We start from the raw sequence: 27,220 nt of genomic DNA, 5'->3' as shown, positions 1-27,220 counted from the left end.
AGTAAAGTAAAGTTGTCCCGCTACATGCCATGTAGGCACTTGGGGGATAGGTAGTATAGATCTAACTAATTCTTAATCTTATAGGCCGTGAAGCTCTTCATTGTGCAATTTTCTGTGTGATGCATTCCCCTCCCATTTAGGAGCAAATATTTTCCTCAAAGAACTGTTCTGAAAGGCCCTCTATCAATTTTCCTCAAAGTGAGAGACCAAGTTCCTCAACCATACAGCACAACTTGCAAAATTACAAATCAATTATGAAGGGGCCAGTAACAGAGGAACTCTCCGTCTGACCCAACTGAGTAAGTGCCATTCCCCACTTTATAAACTGAGGAAGGAAGTAGATCGAGCTTCAGAAAGGCAGTGTTCTTTTTAAAAACACAGACGATTGACACAGACCAAGAATTTAGTCCTCTCGATGCCAAAATTACACTTTTGAGTACAGTAGTCTTTGTGATTATATTAGGAGTTGGAACAAAACATTTTAAACTGAATAATAGCAAGCATTCTTTGAATTTAATCATCTATGGATTTCATCATGAATTGCCTTACTGACTTGTTAGTGTAATATATATTATTAGAATGGTTTATAATGTGCGAATTATTCACCAGTTATTTGATTTTTACCATTACTAATTAGAAGCCTCGAACATTCGTTCCCACTACGAAGAGGTCGTTACTGTCGATTACCAAAATACAATAGCAACAAATAAATGTCCAAGCATGTAACCCGTTCATGTAGCGAAAAAGTAACATAATATTCAGATGTAGTTTGCGTCTGACTTGGTTGCCGATGGACATTGCGTGGAAAAATATGTTTTTAAAAAAATTTCAACGGGAAATGTTTTTTTAAAAGCAGTTTAATATTTGTTCCAAAGCTTTTTGTACAGATAATGGGTTGATAAATTTCGGTTTGTAATGCGCCTTAATTTTGAATGCACCAAGTTTAGAAGTAAGGTTATACTCATTAATTCAGTGAGATCAACATAACGTTGCTTATGAAGATGACCCAGAAGGCTAAAAAACCAAGTTATCTTCTTCGAGAGTTCTCCATGCTTGCGACGTTCACGTTTTCAAAGAGTGTGACAAGATTCCTAACACCTGTGGAAGGGTATGTTGTATATAATTTAATGTATTTTTGGTTCTTCTTGTTCGTAACTTTTCACACATTCAATTCACCGACCATTCACTAGAACAATATATTTCAGTCCAGTGTGATGATCATTATTTGCGATTTCCCGTTTGTGTGTAACTTTACTGCGAACCGTGACTTCTCTTCCCAATATAAAGAAATAATTTAATGTATTTTGTACGTAAGAAATTGAATTCGTTCACTTTCTCGTGTAAGCAGATCATATTCGAGAGACACTTCTGTATTGTAAATTATTGTTTTATTTTTCAAATATAATTTTTGTTATGTTGTAAGTAATGCAATAGCATTTTTCATCGCTTTTGACACTAGTGAAATACTTTTCTTTCTTTTTCTTGAATTTTGTTATACATTTTTTCCTCCTAATTTTACAGGAATCCATTTACTTGCCTATATAGGCTTATTGCATGACACAAGAAACATCTGTAGTCGTCACTTCATAACATGTATAATGAATTGGTTTTTTCTCGTTGGCCATCCTGTTTCACAACCTCATAGATCGTATGACTTGCTGTCACGCATGCGTCTCATCCTTTCCGAGGCGGCTTCTGAGGATATTGTGTTTCAATTCAAGGGACTACATTGATTTTCTTCAGAAAGTAGAGGTACGTAGTGACTTGGAAAACCATGGAGAAGAAAGACTTGGATTTTGGATATGTATGTACTTGTTGCATTATTAACTGATTGATTGTTAATGTAATATTCCGATAACACAGTGGGTGTGATATCAGCCTGAGAACTAGTTTTTCCCGCCCTTCTGGAATCCTGAAGAAAAAGATTAGATATTCAGTTGTGGTGAGTACTTTGGACAGGTTTATCCAAGTCCAAATCATCCAGGATATCTGTCAGAGTTGACCATATCATGAGAATGTCATTCAAATGTCTAAAATCACATTTGTCATATGTAGTCTTGCCCTATCTTGTTCGAAAATATTTTTCCATGGCTTAAACATTCTGAACAAAATAGCCTTGAAAGATCTGCAAGTAGCGAGCGGCATTACTTATGTCATCCAGGAAGATCTGTGAGAAGATTCCATCTGATGAAATAGCGTCCCACACTGCATTTTTCAGACGCAAAGCATGGGGATCATCAGCGCCTCTGATATGCATGTTCTATTTATTGATATTTCCATTTATGTGAAACTGAGCTTCAGAGAACAACATGTGTTGAATAACTGTTATCCGTCACTGCTTGTTGGATCTGAATTTTATGAGCAAACATTTTTAAGTCTTTTCTTGTTATGGTTAAAATGGATGATTGTTTTAAACCTTTTAACCAAGCTCTTGTGGCAGCCATTTTACAGATTTCCCTTGGCTACGCATAAGTGCTGTCTGTATACATGCAGTGTTTTCTGGTATCCTCACAAACATTTTTCTGCCAACCCAGAACTTGTATGTTCAATATTTTTCACACTTTTAAATAGTTGATCTCTTCGGACCTTCTCTGCAGTCTCACTCTAAAATCGCGCTGCATCATACAGCACTTCCAGTTTGATAAAACAAACTGTTTCATACAAATCACACACTGGTCACTAGTGTACGCAGCTTGTGTATTAATGCTTGCTGAATATCCCGCCTATGAAGCACTGCTAATTGATCAGAATAATCTAACCTCTTACATGTTCTATGATACCAAAGTTATTAATGTCAGTGAAGTATATCAGCAAATTTTGGGATTTGTAACAACAATGTATTTTCTTAATATTTTGTGTGGGTGTGAAACCTGGTTTCTCACCCAAAGGGAAGAACATAAGTACTTTTGACTTTTTATTGGGAATGCATATGCAAATTGCAGCCTGAATCGGGTAGTGTACATATATATTCATTATCTTAATTTGTAATACAAAGTAACATAGACACCTTTTTCAGGCTTGTAGAACAACTGTGCCCCAGTAATTGTAAATAAATACTAAACAGAAAGATGTTACAAATTAAATATAATGCATTTGTTCAAATTGGTATCTTGTTTGAAAGCATGTGTGTGAGAGAGAGACATTAACTATAATAATAATAATTGTGTTCATTTGGATATTTTCATGAGTAATAAATTCTTTCTATTAATCTTTTACTTTGCTTTACATCTTTTTTAGATTTATTTCCGTATAATATTTCCACTTACAAGTATTATGATAAATCTGTTTTGACAGAATCTTATATTTTGGTGTGAAGATTTTGTTATAAATTACAACCCTGCCAATTTTTTTTTCTCGTTACTTTAACAGCACAAGATAAGGAAAACGTGTCTGTTCTCACAAACTATTTGGTAATGTACACTCTAATGTTATTAAAGTGGTAGTTTGTTTATCATGATATACTTTAGCGTGTGCTGTGCAATATTTAAATGTTAATATGTATGCTGAAATGCCCTATTTGCCATAATTGTGTTATTGGGTTATAATACGAGGGTCGCTCATTAAATAATGCCGCACATTTTTTTTCTCAGAATATATTTATTCGAGATGGCTGAAATTTAGTGACAATATAAATCAATGTTTCCTTTACACATACTATTTTTCCACATAGTCCCCATCAACTTGTACAGTTTTACGCCAGCGTGGAACAAGTGCATGCATGCGTTGCCGGTACCAGCTCTTGTCCTGTGCACATAGCCATGTCCTCACTGCTTGAATCACGCTCTCATCATCTTCAAACCTTGTTCCGCGGATAGCATCTTTAAGTATTCCAAAGAGATGGAAGTCGGAGGGTGGATGGGGCAGCACCATCCAACCCAATTTGGAGATTTCTTCGCGGGTTCTCAGACTTGTGTGAGAGCGTGCATTGTCGTGCAGGAGCAAAATTTCTGCTGGATGCTTGTGAGGCCGAAGTCATCGGAAACGCTTCTTGAGGGTTTCAGGGTCCCAATGTATACGTCTCGCACCTCTTGGCATCACGTGTACAAGAATGACCCCATCACTGTCCCAAAAGACAGTCATCATGACTTTTCCGGCAGAGGGAGTTGTCGTGAATTTCTTCTTTCGCGGTGATTGAAGATGATTCCTCTCCATTTACTGCCTTTTTGTCTCCGGCTGAAAGTGGTGTATCCAGGTTTCGTCTCCTGTAATGATCCGGGACAGAAAGACCTCTCCCTCAGTATCAAAACGCTCCAACAATTCAGAAGAAATTGTTTTCCTTTGAATCCTGTGGTCTGCTGTGAGACTTCGTGGAACCCATCTTGCGCACACCTTCGAATATCGGAGAGCCCGGATAATTGCAATCACACTTCCAATGCTGAATGAAAACTGTTGGGCCAATTGTCGAGTTGTGATGCGCCGATCCTCACGAATAATGGCATCCGCGCTGTTCAACATGTCTGGAGTGGTGGCTGTGACAGGACGTCCAGAGCGCGGCAGATCATGGAGCTTGGTTTCTTCACTTCCTGAAGCTTTTACTCTCTTAGCCCAGCGACCAACGGTGCTCCTATCGACTGCACAGCTTCCATACACAGCACACAAACGTTTATGAATGTTCACCACAGTTTATTTTTCAGCAACAAAGAATTCAATTACAGCTCGTTGCTTGTAACGAGAGTCGTTCACTGACGCCATTTTAACAGTTCACTACAGCTCTGCACCTGTTGGAATCATTTAAAACTCCATGCACGAATGCGGGAAACATCAAATCTCAAGCATGTAAAAGTACACTTTTCTATCTTCATTATTGGCTGAGAAAAAAAATGTGGGGCATTATTTAATGAGCGACCCTCGTATATGTCCCTATAAACACTGATTTACTACAATGCCACAGTCACCTGTTAAAATAGTTAAGAAGGTTACATGCAAGAGTTAGTATAAGTGAAAAATATATTTCCATTTCCATATTCATATTACATTTCTGTTACTGTTAGTGTCGATTGAACTCCAAACGTCAGTGGCTTTGTTGTGTTTTCGTGTTAAGGCTGGATGCTCGTATGAAGTTGGGTTGGCGCAGTTCCTCCTATGTAGATATGTTTACTGCATTTTGGTATCTTGCTTTTTGCTGTGTTCTCTGTTGATACGATCTTCTCTGATATTGGATGTCTGTGGAGTATTTAAGATCTGCAATGATATGTGTAATAAATAACATTTTGTATATTTGTGTATATATTTAAATCTATTTAAGACTGATGTGGTGCATTAACACTTACAGCAGGTCTTGTGGCTTTCATATGTCGTCTGTTGTGGAGGAGTGTACTGCACTGTGTATCATGGTATAATGTCATGCTATATGATCTATGTACAAGGGGAGTTTGAAGAGTAATGAGATTGGCAACACTACTCATCTTTAGTGGCCTTGATCGAGATCGCACATATTCTGTTTTGTTTCCTCAAATGTGTTTAGCTATTAATACATATATAATCATTTTCCAAGGTGTGTGTGTCTGTAAAAGTTCTGGTACGAAAATCCTATTTTGCATTGGTGGAACAGAACGACATTTCATGTTTGAAGGCAGAGATGTGCAAGAGAATATTGTGTGAAGCTCAGAAAAAGCGATGAAGAGGCGTTAGAGGTGTTACAGAATGTGTATGGAACAGAAACAATGAGCCAAGCTACAATGTTTCAGTTTTTGAAATATTTTAAAAATGGAAACAAAAGGGTGGTTGACGGCGCTCGAAGAGGGAGACCAAGCACCATCATGTGGAAAAGTGGTGCTGATATTATATTTTGACCCAAAAGGCACTATTCTTCAGCACTGGCTACCTCAGAAGCTAACTTAGAATGGTGTTTACTATGAATATATACTTGAAACTTATTTGGGGAATGCAATTCAGAAAGGAGTGATCAGAGTTCTTGAAGAAAAGGTGGTGTCTGCTTCAAGACAATATACGACCACATATTGCACATGTGGCCAGTGCTGCGGAGTCGGTAAAAATGTGCCGACTCCTACCTCCTTATGAACTCTTAAGAACACTTTCGCTACCGTGTGAGCCGCCAGTGGCCTCGCGCTTGCTGAGATTCAATGATGCATTGAGGCACATGGTGTGGGAATAATGCTTTGTAACTTTGGCTCTGTCACATTAACCTTTAATACACTTGAATACTTTTACAGCTGCGTCTTGGTGTGATATTCCAATAAGCAGTTTTTGTCCACACATAAACCCACCTCATATTTCTGACACTTCACACTTACGCAGGCGATTCGATAGAACAGGCCAGTGCTTATTGCCAGTAGTGTCCAGTCTGGTGACTTGATTGGCAACATTTGCTGGCCTACCTGGTGGTCTGTGTACACGTGGCTGTTGTCCAGCATGTACTAGCATATTTCTCACTAGGGCAAGTTGAAAATTCTCTGTGTGTGATTTTCTTTCCACCACATGAAGAAAGATTAATATAACTTCCCTCTAATTTAGTGGATACACATTCTTTTCACCCATCATGCCGAGGAATGTAAGTAGCTTTGAATAGGGGGTCTGAAAAGGAAGCAGAAAGCCACTTGACAATAACAATGTTTATTGCTGTTTATGATTATACTTCCCGGGTTGACAGCTCAGGCTGAACTTGTCAAATCCCTAGTTAAAGTGAATCAATGTTTGCAGCCTCTAAAATAGGCCAAAAGACATAGCCAAGTCTTCTTACAATGATGCAAGTATTCACATTCCGCACAAGGACCGTTCGTAGGGCTGAGTACACAATTTACGTCCCAGACAAGGAACGCTAGTAAGATAAAGATTAAGAATGCATACTGTCTACAAATCAACTGACTTCTGCAATAACCATTGTATGTGAATTTAAGTATATGTTATAAGTCTAAAAATTAGCCTGATGATCCACGTGGTGGTGATGAAATCTCTTCTGGTACCATTTACTATTTTAGTAGGTTTTCCATTATTAATATATATTGAGCTTCTTTGAAAGAGCCAGAGACGGAGGTTTTAATACTGACTCCACAGCCCTGCATGTCGCGACGGAGGCGCTACAAGACATCGATGGACCACCTGTAGAAAACCCTCCCCACAGTTCAGACCTTGCTCCATGTGATTTTTGGGCATTTCCAGTGCTTAAACATGACACTGAATATAAAGAAGCTACTGCTGCTGCCCTACTCAAGATGTCTGGAAATGGCCTACTGCACGTGTTTGAGAAGTTGGTGGGACGCAACAAAAAATGTATAGCTTTGGCAATGAAACTGCCAAAGCCTCAGGAATCCACAAATTGTGGATAATGCGAGTAGTCGCATTACTTTTCAAACTCCTCTTGTAAGGGGGGAGGATGTGTGCTGTTGGTAATATTGCTTGTATAGTGCGTCAAAGATCAGGTTATGACTGTGTGGATATCGTTCAGCTGTTGGTTTGGTTTTGGGTACAGTATATGTGCTGTTTATATAATAGTTTAAACATCTTTCTTTACTGACTGTTTTTATTATTTCCAAGAATCTTCCTTGGGGCCATATTATGGCCCGTATTATGGATATGATGTGCATTACCTGATGATCTCTATTGTTCAATATTGAACATACATGTTCTTCAAACATCTCTTGAAGTGTGTGATCTCTTTGTGCTATATAATTAGTGTGCAGTTTAGTTTATTTTCACCTCCATCATCAATTTTTTTTGTGATTTAGGTATTTGGTGTTTTTTTAAAGATATGAGTGGTTTGGAAAGCTATTTTTATCAGCATTTTTTTTTAATTTTGTTATATGCCATGTTTGTTTGCATGTGTATACAAATGTGCTCCATTTCTCCTTATGTCCTTTGTTTGTTTATGTGTGCTATTATGTTGTTTTTATGTTGATGTTTTGTGTTTACTGTTGTTAAATTTGTTTCATTTTATATTTGTATTTTTTGTTTTTGGTTTGCCAAGTGGAATTTAATTTCTTACTTTCATTCTTAATTTTATGATGGATATTTTTGTTACTTGATTGAACGGGTAATTGTCACTGTTTTGTGCTCTGTAGGATGACGACATGTTTGATGTACAGTCATACTTACTAGAGATGGCTTCCAGTATGTGTTAGTTAATTGATCTTGTAATTGCAGTGTGTGGTGTTTCCTTTGAGGCAGGTATTGACTGAATTATTTAATGATATTTAAACGACTTCAGCTGTGAAGGGTTAAGGGAAGAACATTTGTTGATGCTTTTTGACAGTTGGGTACAGAGCACAATATTTGGAACACTGAAGGAAATAATGGGGACTGGAGAAGACGCTTAATGTGGAGTTTCTTAATCATTTGTCTACATCAAATATTAATTCATGGTTATCAAATCAAGGAGGATGTGTGGGGAATGTAAACATTAAAAATGAATACAAGAATTCAGTTAGAAAACTAGAATAGATAATACCCCTTGGTTGATGAAGATATAGATGGGAGGATAATATTAAAATAGTTGTTTAAGAAGTAGGTTATAATCACAAGGACTGGATCCTTGTGGCTAAGGATAGCAACCAGTGGCACGCTCTTTGAACTCACTCTGTAAGCCTCTGGGTTCCGTATATGCGGCTAATTTCTTGACTGCCTGAGAACTAGTTTGTTCAGCAGACTTAGTTCAGTAAAGAAATGAAACATTGCATTTTACATGTTTAATTTGTTCAGTTGTTCTTGAGGCTGTTCGTACAGCACATGCATTACCACAATTGTAGTCTAATTCTTTCAGTCCGGATATATATAGATGCTCTTTTTTAATACTCGCTATAATTATCAGCTCCTCCAAGTTACCTATCAGCCAAGAAAGGTTATCGATCCTTGTGCTAGCCCTTTATTTTGCAATCATGTCTTATTGCGTTATGATTACATTTTACATGGAAATTGTAAGTGGACAAAACGTGGTCATGATCAGCATCAGGTATGGAGGTTTCGCATAACTTAATTTTACTGAAAGTTGTACCTGGTTCATAGAATGAGATGTGTAACGTCTTCTTTCGCAGATCATGAATATAAAAATTGAGGATTTTGCTGTTACACAAGAAGAGGAGGATCGTATAGCAAAACTTCCTTTGATAAAGTCTGAACATACGGTGAGTTGTACACTACAATTGACTTTTAAGAAATCTGTAGGATTACCTATTGTGTTTTTCTTGTCCATCTCCACATGAAGCATTTCCACTCTGGTGAATGGATTTTGAAGTGTCCTTTGCAAAATGGTGCCAGAGGACTGAATTTTGTTGCTCAGTGTTTATGAAATACCATTTTAAACTTCTGTTGCATCAGTTTTAAAACGTGAAATTAAACATTGACCAAACTGAGAAATAATTTAGACAGATGTGGCCCATTAATCTTGCATAATTTGTTCATATTCAAAATATTGCCTGTTGTTGAATCTCTTATACAATTCACAGGAATTATGAATGTTTTAAGGTTATAATTTATTTCTTTTGTGTCTTGATACAAATTGCACTGATATATTAGAACAGTGTTGTCATTTCTGTTAAGCATCATTAACTCTTTCCATATGGGAAGATAACATTGAGTATGTAATATTAAACTTTTATCAGGAGATAAATTTGCAGCCATGGAGACTTTCAATGAAGAAGCAGATTGTATCATAACATTTTGTGCTTTGTTTTTGACTTTGTTTCTGTAGACCCAAATATTTAAGAGGTTAACTTGACTTCATATATAAAGTTGGCCGGGAGGGAGGAGCGTTAATGTGATACTCTGCTCAGTATTTCTGTCCAGAACATACAAAATGTAATTTCATTATTGTGTGCACTTTATTCATGGTGTGTACATGTAACTATCGAATAAACCCCGTAACAAAATTTTTTGTGACCTTTTAATATGTGCTTTACTGTCTCATTACATAAACCAAGCGTTAATCAGTTGAGCCATTGTTACTGCTTTGACATGAACATGCCAGGTAAACTGATGTGGATGTCTTTGATTTCATATTACATGGAGACAATACTATTGAAGTGATATTTGTATTAGAAAAATCCTTTTCATGGTAATGGTTTTGATAGTTATAAGGAAGAAAATCTTTATGAAGCAGCTACTATGATTGCATGTTGGTGTTTTTCTGGACTTTGTCCATAGTTTGATATTCTGAAACAGATTCGCTATATTTTGAGAGCTGGATCTGCTCTTGTCTGTGGGTGAAAATACCTTTTCTGATTTTCCCATAGAAGAGTCGTATTAATCCTTTGGGATTAGTCCCTTGTATGGGACCAGAGCAAATCTAGTTCCCAGAACGTAGTGATCTTGTTTTAAAATATCAAGTGATGGATCATGTAAAGAAATACAGCAATAGTAAATAAAATGCACCATCGTCAGGCTCCATTAAAGATGTTCCGCAGCTGCTAGTAGTTTGATTCAGTACAATTGTATTGATAATTATTCCATTTCATGCAGTGAGAGCGCAAAGTCAAGACTCATAATGAGTATGGTTATTTTACAGGACTCCATCAATTTACAGAAAGTTGTACCTGATTCTTATGGTGAAACGAGTTTTGAGGCTTCTTATGATGACAATCAAGTCATCGATATCAAAGTTGAGGATGATGGAGGTGTGAAAGTGGAGGAGGATCCTGTCATGATAACATTTCCAGTAATAAAGGCAGAGCATGCGGTGAGTTGTGTGAGCATCGTTAGGCACGTTGCATCTCCATTTGTCTGTCCTCATAAGCAATTCCGCTCTGCTGAATAGATCTTGAAGGGTCCGTTACAGACTAGTTGAAGGGAATTGTATTTGTTGCCTACTGTTTGTGGAATATCACTTCTGTTTTGTGTTAGCTTTATTTTAAGACGTGATATTAAATATTGAGAAATACAAGAAATGTTTTAGACAGATGTAGCCACACAAGCCTTTGATAATTTGTCCACACTTTCCAGTACGCCTTGTTTTGATGGCATTAATTCCCATTGAATTCAATGCACATTTTTGTGAATCTATGAATGTTTGAAGGTTTTCTCGTGGTGACTTTTATTCCCCTTTCTTTCTTTCTTTAACTTTGTTGCAGCATGTATCACTACAGTGGCATAGAACTGCCATTTCCATTAAGGACCATTAACAGGATAATTGATGACCCTCTAAAATTGTAATATTATTTGATTTGTTATATGACTATGTTGGACATTGTTAATTTTCTGAAGTATTATATTGCCTTGACATTGAGACTGCATCAATGTAAGACACTTGATTTAATGGTAGGTATTTAGGGGGGGGATGCTACATCAATTGTTAGACACTATCAAATGTAAAATGCATTGTCAGTATTCCTGTCTTTGGGTAATTCATTGTGATTTACTGACAATTTTAGGTTAGTGGCAGTTTGGATCAAATGAGGTCTTCTCCAGTAAACGACACACTTAGGTTTAAGTGCACGTTACTCATTACTAAAAGGAAAAGATAAGCTAAATCTCTGGATTACTGTCTGAAAGTTCTTCCTTCACATGATTCATAATTAGGGATATTACTGAATGCTGAACAGATATACGTCCCTCAGATCCTCCTGAATCTTCCGATATAAGTGACTTTTAATTAAAGTTGTTACCGTGTCGCTGGCAGGTGATTTTTGTATGTATTTGTTTTGTATGGATGTGAAACATGGTCTCTCACTCTGACAGAGGAGCATAGATTGCAGGTGTTTGAGAATACGGTGTTGAGGGGAATACTTAGGCCTAGGAGAGAAGATGATGGGGCATGGAGAAAATTACATATAAATGAGCTTAAAAATGTGTACTCCTCTCCCAGTATTATCAGAGTGATTAAGTCAAGGGGCGTGAGATAGGTGGGGCATGTGGCACACATGGATGGGGCAGGGTATGTTCACCGGGTATTGTTCGGGAATCCTGGGGGATGAGACCGCTGGGGAGACCTAGACATAGATGGGAGAATGATCTCAAGTGGGATCTATGGGAGATATGAGTTGAAGGATACTGGATTTTGTTGGCCCAGGACAGGGACTGGTGGAGGGCTTTGGTTAATTCGGTGATGAACCTTTGGGTTCCGTAAGCCATCTAGTTAGTTATATATAATTGTCCCTACGAATTCTCTTGTTTTATTTGTATAATAGCATCTCAAAAAATATTATTTTGTTTATGGACATCAAATAATATTCAGTACAATTAAATATTCCTGTGATGAAATGCAAAAAAGTAAATAATTAAAAAGGCTAAGATTTATTGTTTTTATAAAGGATATGAATTTTTGTCAAGTTTGTGATACATCACTCATTTATAGTGAAATTGGTGAGCATAAAACTGTCATTCATACAATCACACTGTTATATTGTAAACTAGAATAATATAACATCATCAGGGTGTTGAGTCATTGCCCCGATGACAGAAGCAGCAAGCACATCAAACGTCAGGAAAGTTCTGTCAGATTATGTGGAAGACGACCATCTTCATACTAGGTGTTTGAGAAACTCAAATCTCAAGTAATGTGTCATATACTCTAATCATCTGAACATCTTTAATTAATGTTCCTGTTTTCTTATTATCTAATATATAATCAATTACTGACTTTGTACCATTAACAGACCATGACACTGTTTGTAGTTTTACTTATATATATGTATAGATAAAGACCGTCACTATGGAAAGTCCTCCATGTATGTCAACACAGGCTATCAGTCTCTGATAATCTTGCATTTGCTTGTGTTCTGGTTTTCTGAACCACACTGAATGCATTGCTTTCCCTGTCTTGCTGTTGCTTCTCACATTCAGGTAAATTTCTGTGTACATCATAAAACATGTTTCAGTTGTCAGAAGTGCTGCTAATATCCCAGTACATTGACTCAACCATACATTGCAAAGCCTGTATATGAAATTCATATCTACATGTTCTTATGAGAAATGTGAAAGTCATTTGACCAACGCTTGCATGATGAAAAACTTCAGCACCAGGAAAATACAAGATATTGATTCAGCTGTCATTTATAGGGCATATTTGCTGCAATTTACCTGTGTGATGCACTCCCACAATCTGGCTGGAAATTATAATTATTTATTTATTTGCAATGTCAGAAATAATGATTAAAGTTTTACAGATCTTTGTTATTTGTCGCATGATGTTGGAGTACAGCCATGTGCTTCTGATTATTACAAGGCACATGTGCATGTTAGTATCATGATGTTTCCCATGCTTGCTCCATAAATGTGGAGCTGTTTATATATCCATTTTTTGGCCATAAAACTGCCTCTCTGGAAAAAGATGAGCAAACAGGTATTCAGGGTTTGTCACTGTAGAAACTCGTATGGCACCTTACAATTGGAGGTTCTGTTCAAGTTTAAAAGGTGTTCCCCAATTTTAAAAAATTGATAGTTTTTTGTGTGATTTTGCTCAAACCTTTTGTATTCTCTCTCTTAAATAGGATAAGCCATTTTGCAACTATTCCTTGAATGCCATGAAAATGTAATTTAGTTAACAAAATTTAATGATTACACAGTCAGAAGCTTTTGCTAAATCACAGTAAATTCCTCTAACCAGCATTTTTTTGGTTGTCTGTTAGTTTGGAGGCTGCGTCTTCAGTGGACGCACCTTTCCTGAAGCCAGATTTTTCTGGGACCAGTGTGCATATGATGACTTAACCTAACCTCACATACTTCCAAAGAAGTAGTTAACAGTTCAGTTAAATTTATCTTTCCTCTCTCCCTTTTTATTTTATTACCAGATTTTGTTATTAGTATACTGTAAAACTGCTTTTTAGCCTATTTTATAAGATCATTCAGGATTTTACAGTACGTAATATAGAATTCTGTTGTTTTGTGGTGTTAACTGTTCCTGATGTAGATATGACTCCTCTTACATTTGCAAGATATTTATAATCCTTGCGAAATCCAATCATTCTTTATTTTGCCTATATTATTATATTTATTTAGAAAGCTGCCTTCATTGATACTTTGAAAAATATACAAAAATGAGTTAAACATATATTTTGATATTTTTGTCTTTTTTAAAAGAGAAGTTACCTGCTACAGCAATATTATATTAATACAAAATATTGTATATGGTATTACAGTGAAACCTCGATGCATCGTTTTCGGCGGGGGTGGGAAATAAAAACGATGAATGCGGGAAAACGATAGATGCGGGAAAGCATTAAATTTTTTTAAAAAAACTGTTTCTCTTTCAAAGTTACTTCTTTCTACCAAAAAAGTCTTTAATGGACAACTGGTTTGTTGAAACTTTACGTTTTAGACCAAACAGAGCACTTTCCACGTTCAAAATGTTTTCTTCGTCACGTTCACTAATATTAAGCGCATAAAAGAACGACTTCACTTTCACCAATGCAGCGTGTACTTCGGCAAAACTCGGCAAAGCTTCGGGCTCGCATTCGTCGTCTTCCTCTTCCTCACCACTCCAACCCCCTTTGAGGACAATAACAGGAAGAATGGAAATACTATTACTGCCGAACTCAACGAAGACCCTGAACCGCTGGAAACGAGATGAACCAGAAGAATGAAAAGTGCCGCCAGCCTTTCCTTTGTACTTGTAATAAAAGCATTTGTGAAGAAATTCACACTGCACATGCCATCTGGCATCGCTGGAACGAAATATGAGGGCACCCTAAAATTTCTGGCAATGAGCACCGCCATTCACTCCAACTATCACCCCTGCACCGCTGACACTCATTCCAAAAGAATGTGCTGGTTGGGCGACATAACAGGTTATCGCTACTGTGTATTCCAAAAACATTGTGCGTCTTTCGGTATTAATTTATCTCAAAACCCAGCATTTTAAATTCTCAGAAACGATCATTGCGGGAAAATTGTGGGACGGGACTAAGATTTTTGAACGATCGATGCGATAAAACGATAGTTCGAGGAACGATAGAAGCGGGAAAATGTAACATTATTTTATATGGGATGTATTCGGGACCGAACAAAACGGACGATGCATCCGGGAAAACGATAGTTCCGGGAACGATGGATAGAGGTTTCACTGTATTCATAAGATCCTGGATATTATGGTCTGATATGTAAATTATTATTGGGGAGGTAGATGATGAACTGAATCTTATACTTGCATAATACTTCCCTCCTAACTGAATCATAGGATTTCCTGAAGGCTATAAATAGCTGACATGTCTTCCATTGTACTCCTGATTTTTCTCCAGTACCTGAAAGATGTGGAATGTCTGATCAGTGCTGAATGATTACATAAAATTCTTGAGTGATAATCCAGAATAATTCCATGGATGTATGTAGAATGAAATAGTTACGCCTACATCATGAGGTCTTCTCTTTAATCCACAGCCAGAAGACATTCTGTGACGTAGTTACTAGGGGCCCGCATAATATAGTTTTTCCCTGATTTATTTTTAAGCAGATTTGAAACTAAGAGCTACAGAAATGTACCTGTTATCTTCACTGTACCTATTCCTCTATCCATATGTAAGAACTTGAGAACAAACAGCTAATTGTATTTTAAATATTTTTTATGTTAGGGAATTTTTCTATTTGAAGAAACATTTTAGTTTTGTTCAGTGTCATATTGGCAGCATTTGGTAGTGTACCTTAATGCCTACGTGTGCTTTTGCTTGTGGAAGTGACTTTGTCGTAGTGGTGGACAGTCATCATTTAGCTATGCAATGACGCTGAGCAAATCTAAGTTGTCATTCTTCATATTGACATCATCAGCCGTCCAAACAGGCACCCTACTGAAGCTGAGGTCTCTTGCCCCAAACATCTAGATGTCACTAGCATCATTCTCAGAGGCCAAATTGCTGTGAATGTGTCAAAATGGTTGCATTTGTTTTTCTTTGCCAAGCCGACTTGTTCAGTGTTTATGAGATTCTGTTCTCAGGATTAAGAGATGCAAGGATTACAAGAGGTTAATAAGTAGATGATGCAAGTAGTAATAGAAAATCGTTGTTTTAGTTGGGTGTGAGTGAACTTGAGGTTTATTTATTTTAGATTCTCCTTTCACTCTTATCTGTACTGTAGATTGACCCAGTTAATGGTAAACTATATTGTTTGAAAGATTTTTATTAGAAGATTCATTATAATGCATAATATTATGTCACCATTATGACTACATCAGTGTGTATCTGCTTTTTGATTCTTTAGATACCAAAAAATAGATTGGTTATTTTCTCTTTTTTCTCTCCCCATCAGGCTAAGAAATTTGATTCGGGTTTTCTAACAGTGAATCTGGTTGGGTGAAGCAAACTTAAACTCGGACATTGTGTTATGGAATGTGAATATGTGGTTTGAATATGTAACTCTTTTGCATTGCTGCTTGCTGTCAGTCAAGAGTTTGTTTGCTATGTATAAAATTACGGTCTTGGCAAGTGAATTAACCTATTTGTCGCAGGTAGCCAGGAACTAAATGAAATAGGAAATATAATGCTATCTCACTGAGAAAATAAATCTGTTATGAAAAGAACATAACTTTCCTAATGGAATATTTATTGAGCATTCTTATATCTTGTTTTCAGTTTCATTCTTCTTCCTAATAATATTTGTCCTAATATTTTTTCAATTTGTCTGCTAGGGTCCTCCGAATGAACAGGACTTGTTACATGATGGTGAGCGACCGTATTCCTGTGATGTGTGTAATAAGTCATTCAATAAAAAGTGTAATCTGAAGAGACATCAGCGTATGCACAGTGGAAAACGGCAATATTCCTGTGATGTGTGTAACAAATCATTCAATCAACAGAGTAATCTGAAGACACATCTACGTATCCACAGTGGAGAAAGGCCATTTTCCTGTGATGAATGTAACAAATCATTCAATCATCTGAGTAATTTGAAGAAACATCAGCGTACACACAGTGGAGAAATGCCATTTTCCTGTGATGTGTGTAACAAATCATTCAATCATCAGAGTAGTCTGAAGACACATCTACGTATCCACAGTGGAGAAAGGCCATTTTCCTGTGATGAATGTAACAAATCATTCATTGATCAGAGTAATCTGAAGAAACATCTATGCATCCACAGTGGGGAGCGGCCATATTTCTGTGATACCTGTAAAAAATCGTTCATTCGTAAGGATTCTTTGGTGAGGCATTTGCTTATACATGGTAGATAGCAGCCACATTTATGTGATGTATATAATAAATGATTCCTTTACCTGCATAATCTATTTAATGACTACTCTGTATTTCAGTGACATTAAATCTATTCGTTAATAGGATAATCCAATGCATGTGCAGGGTGTGCATATTCTTGTGATGTATTATTATTATTTATTATTAACTGCAAATGAGTTTTTACCTGGTGGCAGTGGTCCTACAATAAGACACAACAGAACAACTGACATCACACAAAATAAAACAACTCATAAGATTACAAAACCATAAGGCACAAGTATTTAAACACAACAGATAACCTAAAGTAGATAACTTAAAAATTAATACCAAGTGGACACAAGACAGTAACAGAAATGAATTACATACGTCATGAAGTGATGCTCTCACATTTCATCAGGAACTTCACTTCACTTCACTACACTTACGAAGCCTTCCCATCCTCACCCCGATTTACCTCCCTTAACCTCACTTCACCTCATTTATCACTTTTCTAACCTTCTTCCTAAAAGTACTTGGTTTACAGGAGAGAGTCCCTAAAACCTCAGCAGGTAGCCGGTTCCAGAGTTGGATGGCCCTATTTACAAAGGAATATTTTCCTATATCTGTCCTTTGCTTTCTGCTCCTAATTTTCCGAATATGATCGACCCTGCTCAGGTAGTATGGCCTTTGCCTTCCATGCCCGTTCTCCCGTGTACGCTTTGAAGAGAGCACATATACGTGCTATCTTTCTACGCTGTGCCAGGGTTTCCCAGTTTGAGTCGCTCCTATGATATGCAAATCTTTTGCACCCGTTCTAACGCATTTATCTGCCCCTCCCTGTAAGGATCCCAGCACGCCGCCCCATATTCCAGAATCGGACGCTATTTCTATTTCCCTCTTTGACAACACGCATTGTAAAATGAAGTGCCTTTCAGGCTTTCGTCACCGTATAATTTACTTGATCAGCCCAGCTTAAATCGCTGCTTAAGAGAATTCCCAAGTATTTCCAACTGCTCACTTCCGGAATTATTTGGTCCCGTAACGAATAGTTTAGTGGTTCCTTCACCCGACTTCTCGTGAAACTAACTGCCTTACTTCTACTTGGGTTAATTTTCACAGCATTTTCAACCGCCCACTCCCCCAGACTGTCCAGATCCATCTGCATCTTTTCTATGTCTTTAGTATTTATAATTTTCCTTTATATTATACAGTCATCTGCAAAAAGTCTAATAGTCGATTCAATGTTCCTCCAAATATCATTTACGTACGCGATGAACAAAAGTGGACCCAATACACGGCTAGAAAGACGCATTTTTACTGTAAAGCTCTCAAGACTTCCTGTTTGTGCTTTCCTTCCGCTTTGAACACGGAAGATGGTATCCAGCATCCAAAAATATCGTAAGTATAATTCAGACCTGTTTAGGGGCTCCAGTTTTATAGCGGAGCATTTTACAAGCGACTCCGAGTGAGTGCGTTCAGTATTCTGACTTCGCCATTGGACCTAACACTGAAAATCGGCGTTCTCAAAAATGTTCTGCAAAATAATAACAAAATATAAAGTATATGAACACAATCGCCAGCCACAGTGCGTTGGACCTATTTTGCGAGCGCTTTCAGGTCAGCTACACCACCGCTGCGCTCTCTGGAGACGGACAAACTAACTAACTCCCTGGTAGGAGAACCCGCAGGTCCAACACCAACTCCATCCATTTGCCATCCTCACAGTCCACCCTCTCGATCCATCTTGATATTATCCTCCCATCTCCTTCCTGGTCTAGCCAGTGTTCCCTGCCAAAATTCCGTATGCACCCCTTGTTTCCCCCCTCCATGCGTGTCGCAGTAGAACCTGAAGATGGCGTCGTGGCGTGTTCTTTATGGATAAAAGTGCGGCCCTTCCTTACCTGTACTGAGCCTCGACGTGGCATTCCGTTCCATTGACTGTCACCGCCTGTTCCTGTGGGGTCGACCTGGTGCGTCTGGACTTCAAGCGACGGCAAAGGTCAATAAGCTATGCCCCAGAGATGGAATAATCGAGTTGGAAATTCTCTGTTCTTTCCGTGAAGTGGTTCATGAACTTCGAGCACTGAACAGACAGTTTGAAGACTGCGTTTCCCCTAGTTTTGTCAAGCACGATTAAGCCCAATGGTGGGCCACTCGCAGGGACCTCAGGAACTCGTCCAGCAAAGTGCCTGCGTAGAAGCACGCCGGACCATACAAATTCGTTGCTGGAGCAGTGTTTCATTTTCTGCTTCAAAGCAGCATTTACCTGGAAATATTCTGTAATCGCTTCTAAAGTCGTAAAGGACATTAAGACCTAATGTAGACGCGCTGAAGGAGGAGATACATTTCGCGGCTTTTGTTCAATTTGTAACGCTTCAGATTTGTGGGTGGATTTCCGAAATACGTCTGTGCGTATAATTGGACAGTCAGTGTCACGAAAGAGAGGACCGATGCACCCCTACTCCTTACCGATTCACTGCTCTTCATTTTACTGGTTGTAACGGTCCAAATTATATCTTCTGCTGAGGTAATTTGATCCTACCATTTAGTTCTTTTATTATTTTATTAGGCTGAATTTCTTTTTTTACTTTTCGTTTCAAAATTCTAACTTGTTGTTGTGTTTCGAGGGTAATACTGGGATGTTTACTTCTAGTTCATGGCATATACCTAACTGTTTAGGACAAAGACGTCCGAGGACCTTCGGTTCCCAGGAGTCTTGTGTTTCTACACCTGGGCAATAAACTGTCGTGAATTGGGTGTAGTCCCAAGTGTCATATTATTATGGCGGAAATGTGTAGAAAGTTAGTTAGACTTGATGATTCATTGTGACTCAGCAGATAATGTTGCTGGACCTTATGCATTAAATAGGTTGAGAGAGGACTCTTCAACAAACTTTTGAGGTAGCCGCACGCAAACCCAACAGTTCTGAGATCATCGTCTTGTGGCTAAAGCCAAGTATTATCATCTGCACATATGTATTCATTCTTAAATAATTAAATTGTGTATAAATAAAGTATTATATTCAGCAATAAAGGAAGCCTCTCGTTGTCGGGAGTTACATACCGTTAACACCCCTGAAGAGAGTCAAGTGATTACCAAGGAGCGAAGCTCCTATAAAACTGAGCGGCTATAGCAAAAGTGGCGCCCATTTGTGGGGCACGAAGTGGTAACGACGGCAACAGATCCAGAGGGCAGCCAGCTGAATACATTCAACAACACCATCACAAAGCAGACGACAGTTACAAACAACGGCCACACCAGGAGTCGTACTGTAACACCAACAAAGTTCAAGAAGGACAGAGCTGCAAGCTACGAGCGCTCCAGGAGTCCGCATTTAAGAAGATCACCAGATCATCAGCGTCATACGTAAAAGGTTAGTTGGTGAAGTGAGGGAAGAATGGCAACCCGCAGCTTACGTAACAGAATTGTGACTGTTTCAGAAGAAGAGAGCAACCATTTCGGAGACGGTAAATTAGAATTGTGTCGGGTTGAAGGGTCATTGGAGGAAAATGAAAGACTAGAAACGGGTTTAGGATCGTCTTTGGAAATAGTGGAACAGGAAGAAGTTGCATTAAGAATGAACGATGGGCAGCAGGCCTGTACTAGCGTTCCACAGAGTGACTCGCATAGTTATTTCCAAGATATGTTTGCTAAATTAATGAGTGTTATGAAGGCAGACAAATTAGAAGTAATTTCTAGCGTAAAGGGGGAAATTTCTGATATAAGAAAGGAAATTTCAAGTGTAGAAAATAAGATAGAGAGTTTACAAAGAAATGTAAATAACATACGAGAAGATGTCAGACTGGAAAACGAAAGGTTGATTAAGAGATTTGAGAGGGAAAATTCGAAATTAAACAAAGAAATTTCAGATAAATTACATTCAGAATCTGTAAGATTTTCTTGCCAGATCAAACAAGTTAGAGATGATAATGAAGGGGAGTTAAGAGCTGCTAAACGGAATATGCAGGAATTGTCAAATGATTTACATAATAAGTTAGACCATCACATCGTTGAGGTGAATTCGGTAACAGGAGAAATAACCAGTAGGGTTATCCAAAATGAGGAACATCTAGGACAAAAGCTAACAAAATTGACTGATGAAGTTCAGGACCTCAGAAATGATATAGTAAAAGAACAAAAGAAACAAAGTCATCGGCAGGGGGAGCGTTTTGTAGAGATAAACAAGGAATTTGAAAGGGTTAACTGCGTTAACGACAGTAGGTTTGAGAAGTTGAACCTTGAAATGAAACATTTAAAAGGTAAGTTGTCAGAACCGACTTCCGTTGTTTGCAATGGAAATTTCTCACGATCATCTAATGGCAATGCAGCCAGTCAAAGCAGTTCCCACGGCGAGGCTGCTGAAAACTTGGGTAGTCAGGTGTCTGGGTCAATTGATATTTCAGGGAATGCGAGTGATGTGAATTGTAATGTGAGTTATGATACCATGAATGTTCGCCATTACAATGCACATAACTATTTAAGTGCTGCTGATCTATCCCTACCCATGTTTGAAGACAGCGATAAGATCAACGCCATCTACCATTTAAACCAGCTTGATGAATTTATGAAGTTGAAGGGGGTACCAGAATCATTAAAATTGGCTATAGCATTGAAGTCAATATCAGACCCTGTTGCTAAACAGTGGATGTCAGCTGTGGCTCATACATTAAATGACTATGAGCAGTTTAAAGTCGCATTCACTAAAACGTTTTGGTCCAAGACGACACAGAGTCGAGTGAAATGTTCGATATATCAAGACAAATATGAAAAGCAATCAAATCTCTCAATGTCAGGGCACCTGATTAAATATGCTGTTTTGGCTTCATATCTAGGGATGAGTGATGCCGAATTTATTGACGCAATTAAGTTGCACTACCCGGTGAACATACAGAGGTGTCTGGTGGGGGTTCCCTTGACTACAGTGCAGGAAGCCATAGACGTTTTGAAGCGCCTTGAAATGCTAGAGTTTAACGAAGCAGGTAGTAAAACAAATATAAGGGCTACTTATCACCAGAACTATAATCCCGATAAGAGGCAGAACCAGAATCATCAGTACGTGAGACAGACGTATAATGACAGGAGGCAGAATTATTCTGGTTACAGCCACAGCAATAGAAATGGGAACAACAACGGTAGAGGTGCTTATTTTTCTAGAGACAGGGAAGATGACAACCGTAATAAACACGAAGGGTCTTCCTTAAACCCTGGTGCCCCACCTTACCACAGTCCGACAAGGCAAACCGATAGGAAGGAACCGCAAGGACCATCCGAGCGTCCGGCGTTAAACTAATGTCGAGCGGCGTTACGGATCGAACCCCGTTCGCATCAAAGGCAATAGAAACTTCAGATCCGGACCCAAAGCACAGTGTAGTTTGTGAGGTGGGAGATAAATTTAGAGATGTGATGATTTCCGGTAGTAGTAATTATATGGATCCTTTGAATGAATTGGTGATATATTATATTAATGACAGCCATGTATTAAATTGTCCGCAGGTGTCAATGTCATTCGGTGATATCACTACCAATGCTATAATAGATTCAGGCAGCGAAGTTAACCTTTTGACCGAAAGTATTTATAAAGACTTAGTATCTGCAGGAGTGTCCACTTTAAGTTTACCCGTTGCCAACACAGTGTTAGTGACAGCTTTTGGCAATAAGACTCGGCGTATTAAAGATCAGATCTATGTGGAATTTAGTATTGGGGGCGATAGTTTTGAGAGTGTGTTTTTAGTGTCCCCACAACTGACTAGCTCAGTGATTTTAGGTTGCGATTATGCAAATGAGTATGGGATTGTTTTGGACTTCAAAAGGAAATGCTTCCGTTATGAGCTAGATGGAATTGAGAAAGTGCAATTGTTTAATCGAGGTGACCGGTTACGTGATGTGAGCAACGATGGACAGGAGTTGAAGGGAAGTTCTGCTAATAGCAATCATTTGATAGTTCAGGATTCCAACCTAGTTCGAGAAGGAGGAGGAAGTGAAGTTTTAGGGCGAAGGTCCTTGTTTATAGATGCCACAGAAGGTGATGATGTCTACAAGTTTGATGAAGATGAAGAGAATTATGGTAGCCGTTGGGAAGGCGAATTTTTCGACGTAGCAAATAGCCGTCGTTTTTATTGTGATAGTAGTGAGAGACGAGTTGGAGAGGAAGGTCTGATGTATCCAATTTTGGTGCAGAATACTAGGATAGGTTCCCCTGATCCACGTTCTTTGCAAGCTGTGGACGTAACCGCTCTGATTAATGCAAATGCACACCTCAACAGTCTTCAGAAAGAGAGTTTAATTAAATTGTTGTTGAAGTACCTGGAGTATTTGACTTCGAAACCAGGTATGTGTCGCCGCTTTCAGTACGAGTTCGTACTAAGTGATCTTAAGCCAGTCACGGGTAGTTCAAGAGTGGTCCCTTTCGCTGTCAGGCCAATTATAAGAGAACAAATAGCTCAGATGTTGGATGATGATATTTTAGAGACATGCAATTCTCCGTTCATAAATCCTATCACTATTGTGTATAAAGAAGGGAGAAAACCACGCCTTTGCATAGATGCTAGGAAAATAAATTCTGTTATGGTTCCGGATCGTGAAAGAGTTTACCCTATAGGCGAGTTATTACAGCGTTTTAATGGAGTAAGGTACATGACATCACTAGATCTCACCAGTGCTTTTCTGCAAATTAGCCTTAAAGAAAGTTCACGCCGCTTTACAGCTTTCCTGTTTGATTCAACTGTGTACCAATTCAAACGTGTCCCTTATGGATTCAAAAACTCATTATCAGCATTTGTTAGGGCGTTGAAACTTGTGCTGGGTTCAGATAGTGAGGAGTTTGTTGTGTTTTATGTGGATGATTTATTGGTATTTTCGCGCAGCTTTGAAGACCACCTAAAGCATTTAAACATAGTCATCGGCAAGTTGACTGAGGCAGGATTCACCATAAACGCTGCAAAATGTCGGTTCTGTCAGACTGAAGTTACATTTTTGGGGCACATAATAAGTCAGACCGGTGTGTCTGCAGACCCTGAGCGAGTAGCCGCCATTTTGAAGTATCCTGCACCCCGTAACGAAAAGCACTTGATGCAGTTCTTAGGGACTTGTAACTTTCATAATAGGTTTATTATCAATTATGCAGGCTACGTAGGCGCTCTCCTTCCATTATTGAAAAAGGGAAGTAAATGGAAGTGGACAACAGAGATGCAATGTGCTTTTGAGGAACTACGTGCGAGGTTTGCACATACAATACATTTAGTCCATCCCAATAATGACCTACCCTACGCCGTATACACTGACGCGTGCAAGTTTGGCATTAGCGCAGTTCTGATGCAGACAGACGAAGCGGGGGTTACCAACATTGTTTCTACAGCTTCAGGGGTGTTGTCATCCGCTGAGATGAGGTTCACTACGTGTGAGCAGGAATTGTTAGCCGTGGTATATGCACTCAGAAAATTCAGACTTTATGTTTTTGGGCAAAAGGTTACTTTGTTTTCAGATAATAAGGCTTTATCGTTCCTGAAGAAATGTGCTTTGACCTCCAACCGAATTACACGTTGGGTTTTAGAAATTCAAGAATATGACATTGACATCGTACATGTAAAGGGGTCAGACAACGTCCTTGCGGATGTTATGAGTAGAAATCCTGTGGGCTTAACTGAAGAAGAGATCAAGGGAATGGGAAAGCCACGAGGCATGTTAGTATCAGCCATAAACTTGAATATCGATACCAAGTTAAAGGGGGAATTAATGAATCTAGCGCATCACCAAGCCAGCGACCCGTACGTAGTTAAGGCCAGAGAGAGACTAGCTTCGGGGGCGGCAACCTATTTGGACAAGTACATGCTAAGAAATGAGGTCCTATACCAAAAAGGTATAAACTACCCGTATTGGAGGCCCGTTCTCCCTAGCAGCCTGGAAGATCGTGTGATCAACTTTGTACATATTTCATCGGGCCATCAAGGTACTGATCGATGCATTGCACAAATAGCTTATACTTTTTACCTGAGAGATTTAGGCCGAAAGGTTCGCAAATACGTCGCACACTGCGACATCTGTCAGCGCGTAAAACATCCTAACAGGAGTTACGAGGTAGAATCTAGGTCACATATGCCATCTAAACCTGGTGAGCTAATGTCTTTGGACCTGTACGGCGCTCTGCCTACAGGACGTGGAGGAGTGAAGTACATTCTGGTATGTCTGGATGTATTTTCGAAACACGTGAAACTTTATCCGATTAAATCAGCGACTACGAGAGCTTGTTTGAATAAGTTGACTCATTATTTCCGTCAAGTAGTCCAGCCTAAATCAATCCTTTCCGACCATGGCACGCAGTTTACCTCACCATCGTGGAAGAAAGCCCTTTCCAACCTAAACATTTCCGTCAGATATTCTCCTATTCGCCATTCTCAGAGCAACCCCACAGAGAGAATAATGAGAGAATTAGCTAAATATTGCAGGATATATTGTAATATCACGCAGAGAAAATGGCCTGAATTAATTCCTCTTATCGAGAATTGGTTAAATTCATCCGTAAGTGGGACGACAGGTTACACACCAGTGGAACTAATGTTTGACGAGCCGAAGCCGGACATGTTCGAGAAAATTTTTGTTAAATCCCCAGATCAGAAACCACCAGCGGAAAGTTTGGAAATTAAGGTTCTCCGGGCATACGTTAAAATGAAAGCAAAGGCACTGGAAACAAAAGAAAAAGAGGAAAATGGGAATCGCAAAGTGGAATCCTCAGCTGTCAGATAAAGTGCTTGTGCGTTGTCAACCTGTTTCAAACGCTGCACAAGGTGTTACGGGCAAGTTCATTCGACCGTACGAAGGCCCGTACGTGATAACGAGATTCATTCCACCTTCGGTGTATGAAATCTCAGGGAATAATGGGAAAGTCAGAGGACAATTCAATAAACATTCATTGAAGCCATATTTGGAGAAAATCAGCACTGACTGATTTGATTGCACGCGGTTGACTAAATTTCTTGGAAATCAGTAGTCACTGTTTGTCATAAATTTGGGCTCAATAATCATTTAACTATTGTAACAGCTGTAGTATGGAGTTTCATATTCAAAATTATACCAATGTAAGTGCATTGTAAGAGCAGAACAATTGAATATTGTTGTCAAATCCTACCAGTAATTTATTGTTATTAGAAGTAACTCATAATTAACGCTTAAGAAATTGTTTAGTGAACGGATAACTGTTATGTTGTAATGATCAAGACAACTATGTGAAGGTCAAGTAACCTAAAGGATTTATATGTGTATGACTACTATAATTGTTAAGTGTTCATTTCATTTTGTGTATGTATCAAGTAATGTTATATTTTGTATTGTGTTGTTTTTTTTGTTTTACATTTTCATGTAATATGGTGTAATTGAGCTGAAGCTTTAGCGGCAAGAATATATAATCTTGGACATTTCTGATAGAAAGTGACCAAAATTATACTTGGGGAGGTTGTAACGGTCCAAATTACATCTTCTGCTGAGGTAATTTGATCCTACCATTTAGTTCTTTTATTATTTTATTAGGCTGAATTTCTTTTTTTACTTTTCGTTTCAAAATTCTAACTTGTTGTTGTGTTTCGAGGGTAATACTTCTAGTTCATGGCATATACCTAACTGTTTAGGACAAAGACGTCCGAGGACCTTTGGTTCCCAGGAATCTTGTGTTTCTACACCAGGGCAATAAACTGGCGTGAATTGGTTGTAGTCTCAAGTGTCATACTTCAACATTTATGGCGGAAATGTGTAGAAAGTTAGTTAGACTTGATGATTCATTGTGACTCAGCAGATAATGTTGCTGGACCTTATGCATTAAATAGGTTGAGAGAGGACTCTTCAACAAACTTCCGAGGGAGTCGCACGCAAACCCAATACAGTTCTGAGATCATCGTCTTGTGGCTAAAGCCAAGTATTATCATCTGCACATCTGTATTTATTCTTAATTAATTAAATTGTGTATAAATAAAGTATTATATTCAGCGATAAAGGAAGTCTCTCGTTGTCGGGAGTTACATACCGTTAACACCCCTGAAGAGAGTCAAGTGATTACCAAGGAACGAAGCTCCAATTACTGAGCGGCTATAATAGGTCCTCGTCTTCGCCAAAGTGGAAGACGTAAACAAGTTCGTACATGTAGAATAGATTTTCACAGACAAGTAGAAATTGTACAAATGATTATGAATGTTAAATTGAAATATTTTAGA

General features: G+C 38.5%; 2 protein-coding genes and 1 long non-coding RNA gene across 5 annotated transcripts in view; 2 read left to right on the top strand and 1 right to left on the bottom strand.

Moving 5' to 3' along the window:
• Nucleotides 1-80: 80 nt before the first annotated feature.
• Nucleotides 81-17,180, top strand: LOC147874358 (uncharacterized). 3 transcript variants are annotated; one of them, XM_087345538.1, is made up of 5 exons: nt 1,681-1,752; nt 3,370-3,410; nt 8,988-9,077; nt 10,457-10,627; nt 16,502-17,180. In XM_087345538.1, the coding sequence occupies exons 3-5, from the start codon at nt 8,991-8,993 to the stop codon at nt 17,042-17,044; spliced, it is 801 nt and encodes a 266-aa protein (XP_087201664.1). In that variant the 5' UTR covers nt 1,681-1,752; nt 3,370-3,410; nt 8,988-8,990; the 3' UTR covers nt 17,045-17,180. The 3 variants fall into 3 exon arrangements, with proteins under 3 accessions (XP_087201663.1, XP_087201664.1, XP_087201665.1); XM_087345537.1 differs by lacking the exon at nt 3,370-3,410 and having other exon boundaries at nt 81-1,752; XM_087345539.1 differs by lacking the exons at nt 1,681-1,752; nt 3,370-3,410 and adding an exon at nt 1,769-1,942.
• LOC147874359 (uncharacterized) lies at nt 12,162-14,368 on the bottom strand. The gene is made up of 2 exons (XR_015534297.1): nt 14,197-14,368; nt 12,162-13,206 (listed from the first exon to the last, which is right to left on the bottom strand). It is a non-coding gene; the product is annotated as an uncharacterized LOC147874359 (long non-coding RNA).
• Nucleotides 17,181-24,083: 6,903 nt separating the features above from the next.
• Nucleotides 24,084-27,220, top strand: part of LOC110840349 (eukaryotic translation initiation factor 4 gamma 3) — a 20,449-nt gene continuing 17,312 nt past the window's right edge. The window contains exon 1 of the transcript XR_015534261.1: nt 24,084-27,139. The gene's annotated coding sequence lies outside the window, so the exon portion shown is untranslated. The remainder of the gene's footprint in view (nt 27,140-27,220) is intronic.

Source organism: Zootermopsis nevadensis, unplaced genomic scaffold (genome assembly GCF_977971745.1).
Source record: "Zootermopsis nevadensis isolate Lab colony 2312 unplaced genomic scaffold, Znev_1.0 Znev_ptg000009l, whole genome shotgun sequence".
NCBI classification, from domain to species: domain Eukaryota; kingdom Metazoa; phylum Arthropoda; class Insecta; order Blattodea; family Termopsidae; genus Zootermopsis; species Zootermopsis nevadensis.
The sequence above is the reverse complement of the archived record's forward strand: the minus strand, read 5'-3'. Positions and strand labels throughout refer to the sequence as shown.

Coding starts and splice junctions, on each gene's coding strand:
- LOC147874358 (XM_087345537.1), top strand. CDS start 1,651: ATGACTTGCTGTCACGCATGCGTCTCATCCTTTCCGAGGCGGCTTCTG. Junction 1,753..8,987: donor ATTTTCTTCAGAAAGTAGAG/GTACGTAGTGAC, acceptor CTTCTTTCGCAG/ATCATGAATATAAAAATTGA. Junction 9,078..10,456: donor TGATAAAGTCTGAACATACG/GTGAGTTGTACA, acceptor GTTATTTTACAG/GACTCCATCAATTTACAGAA.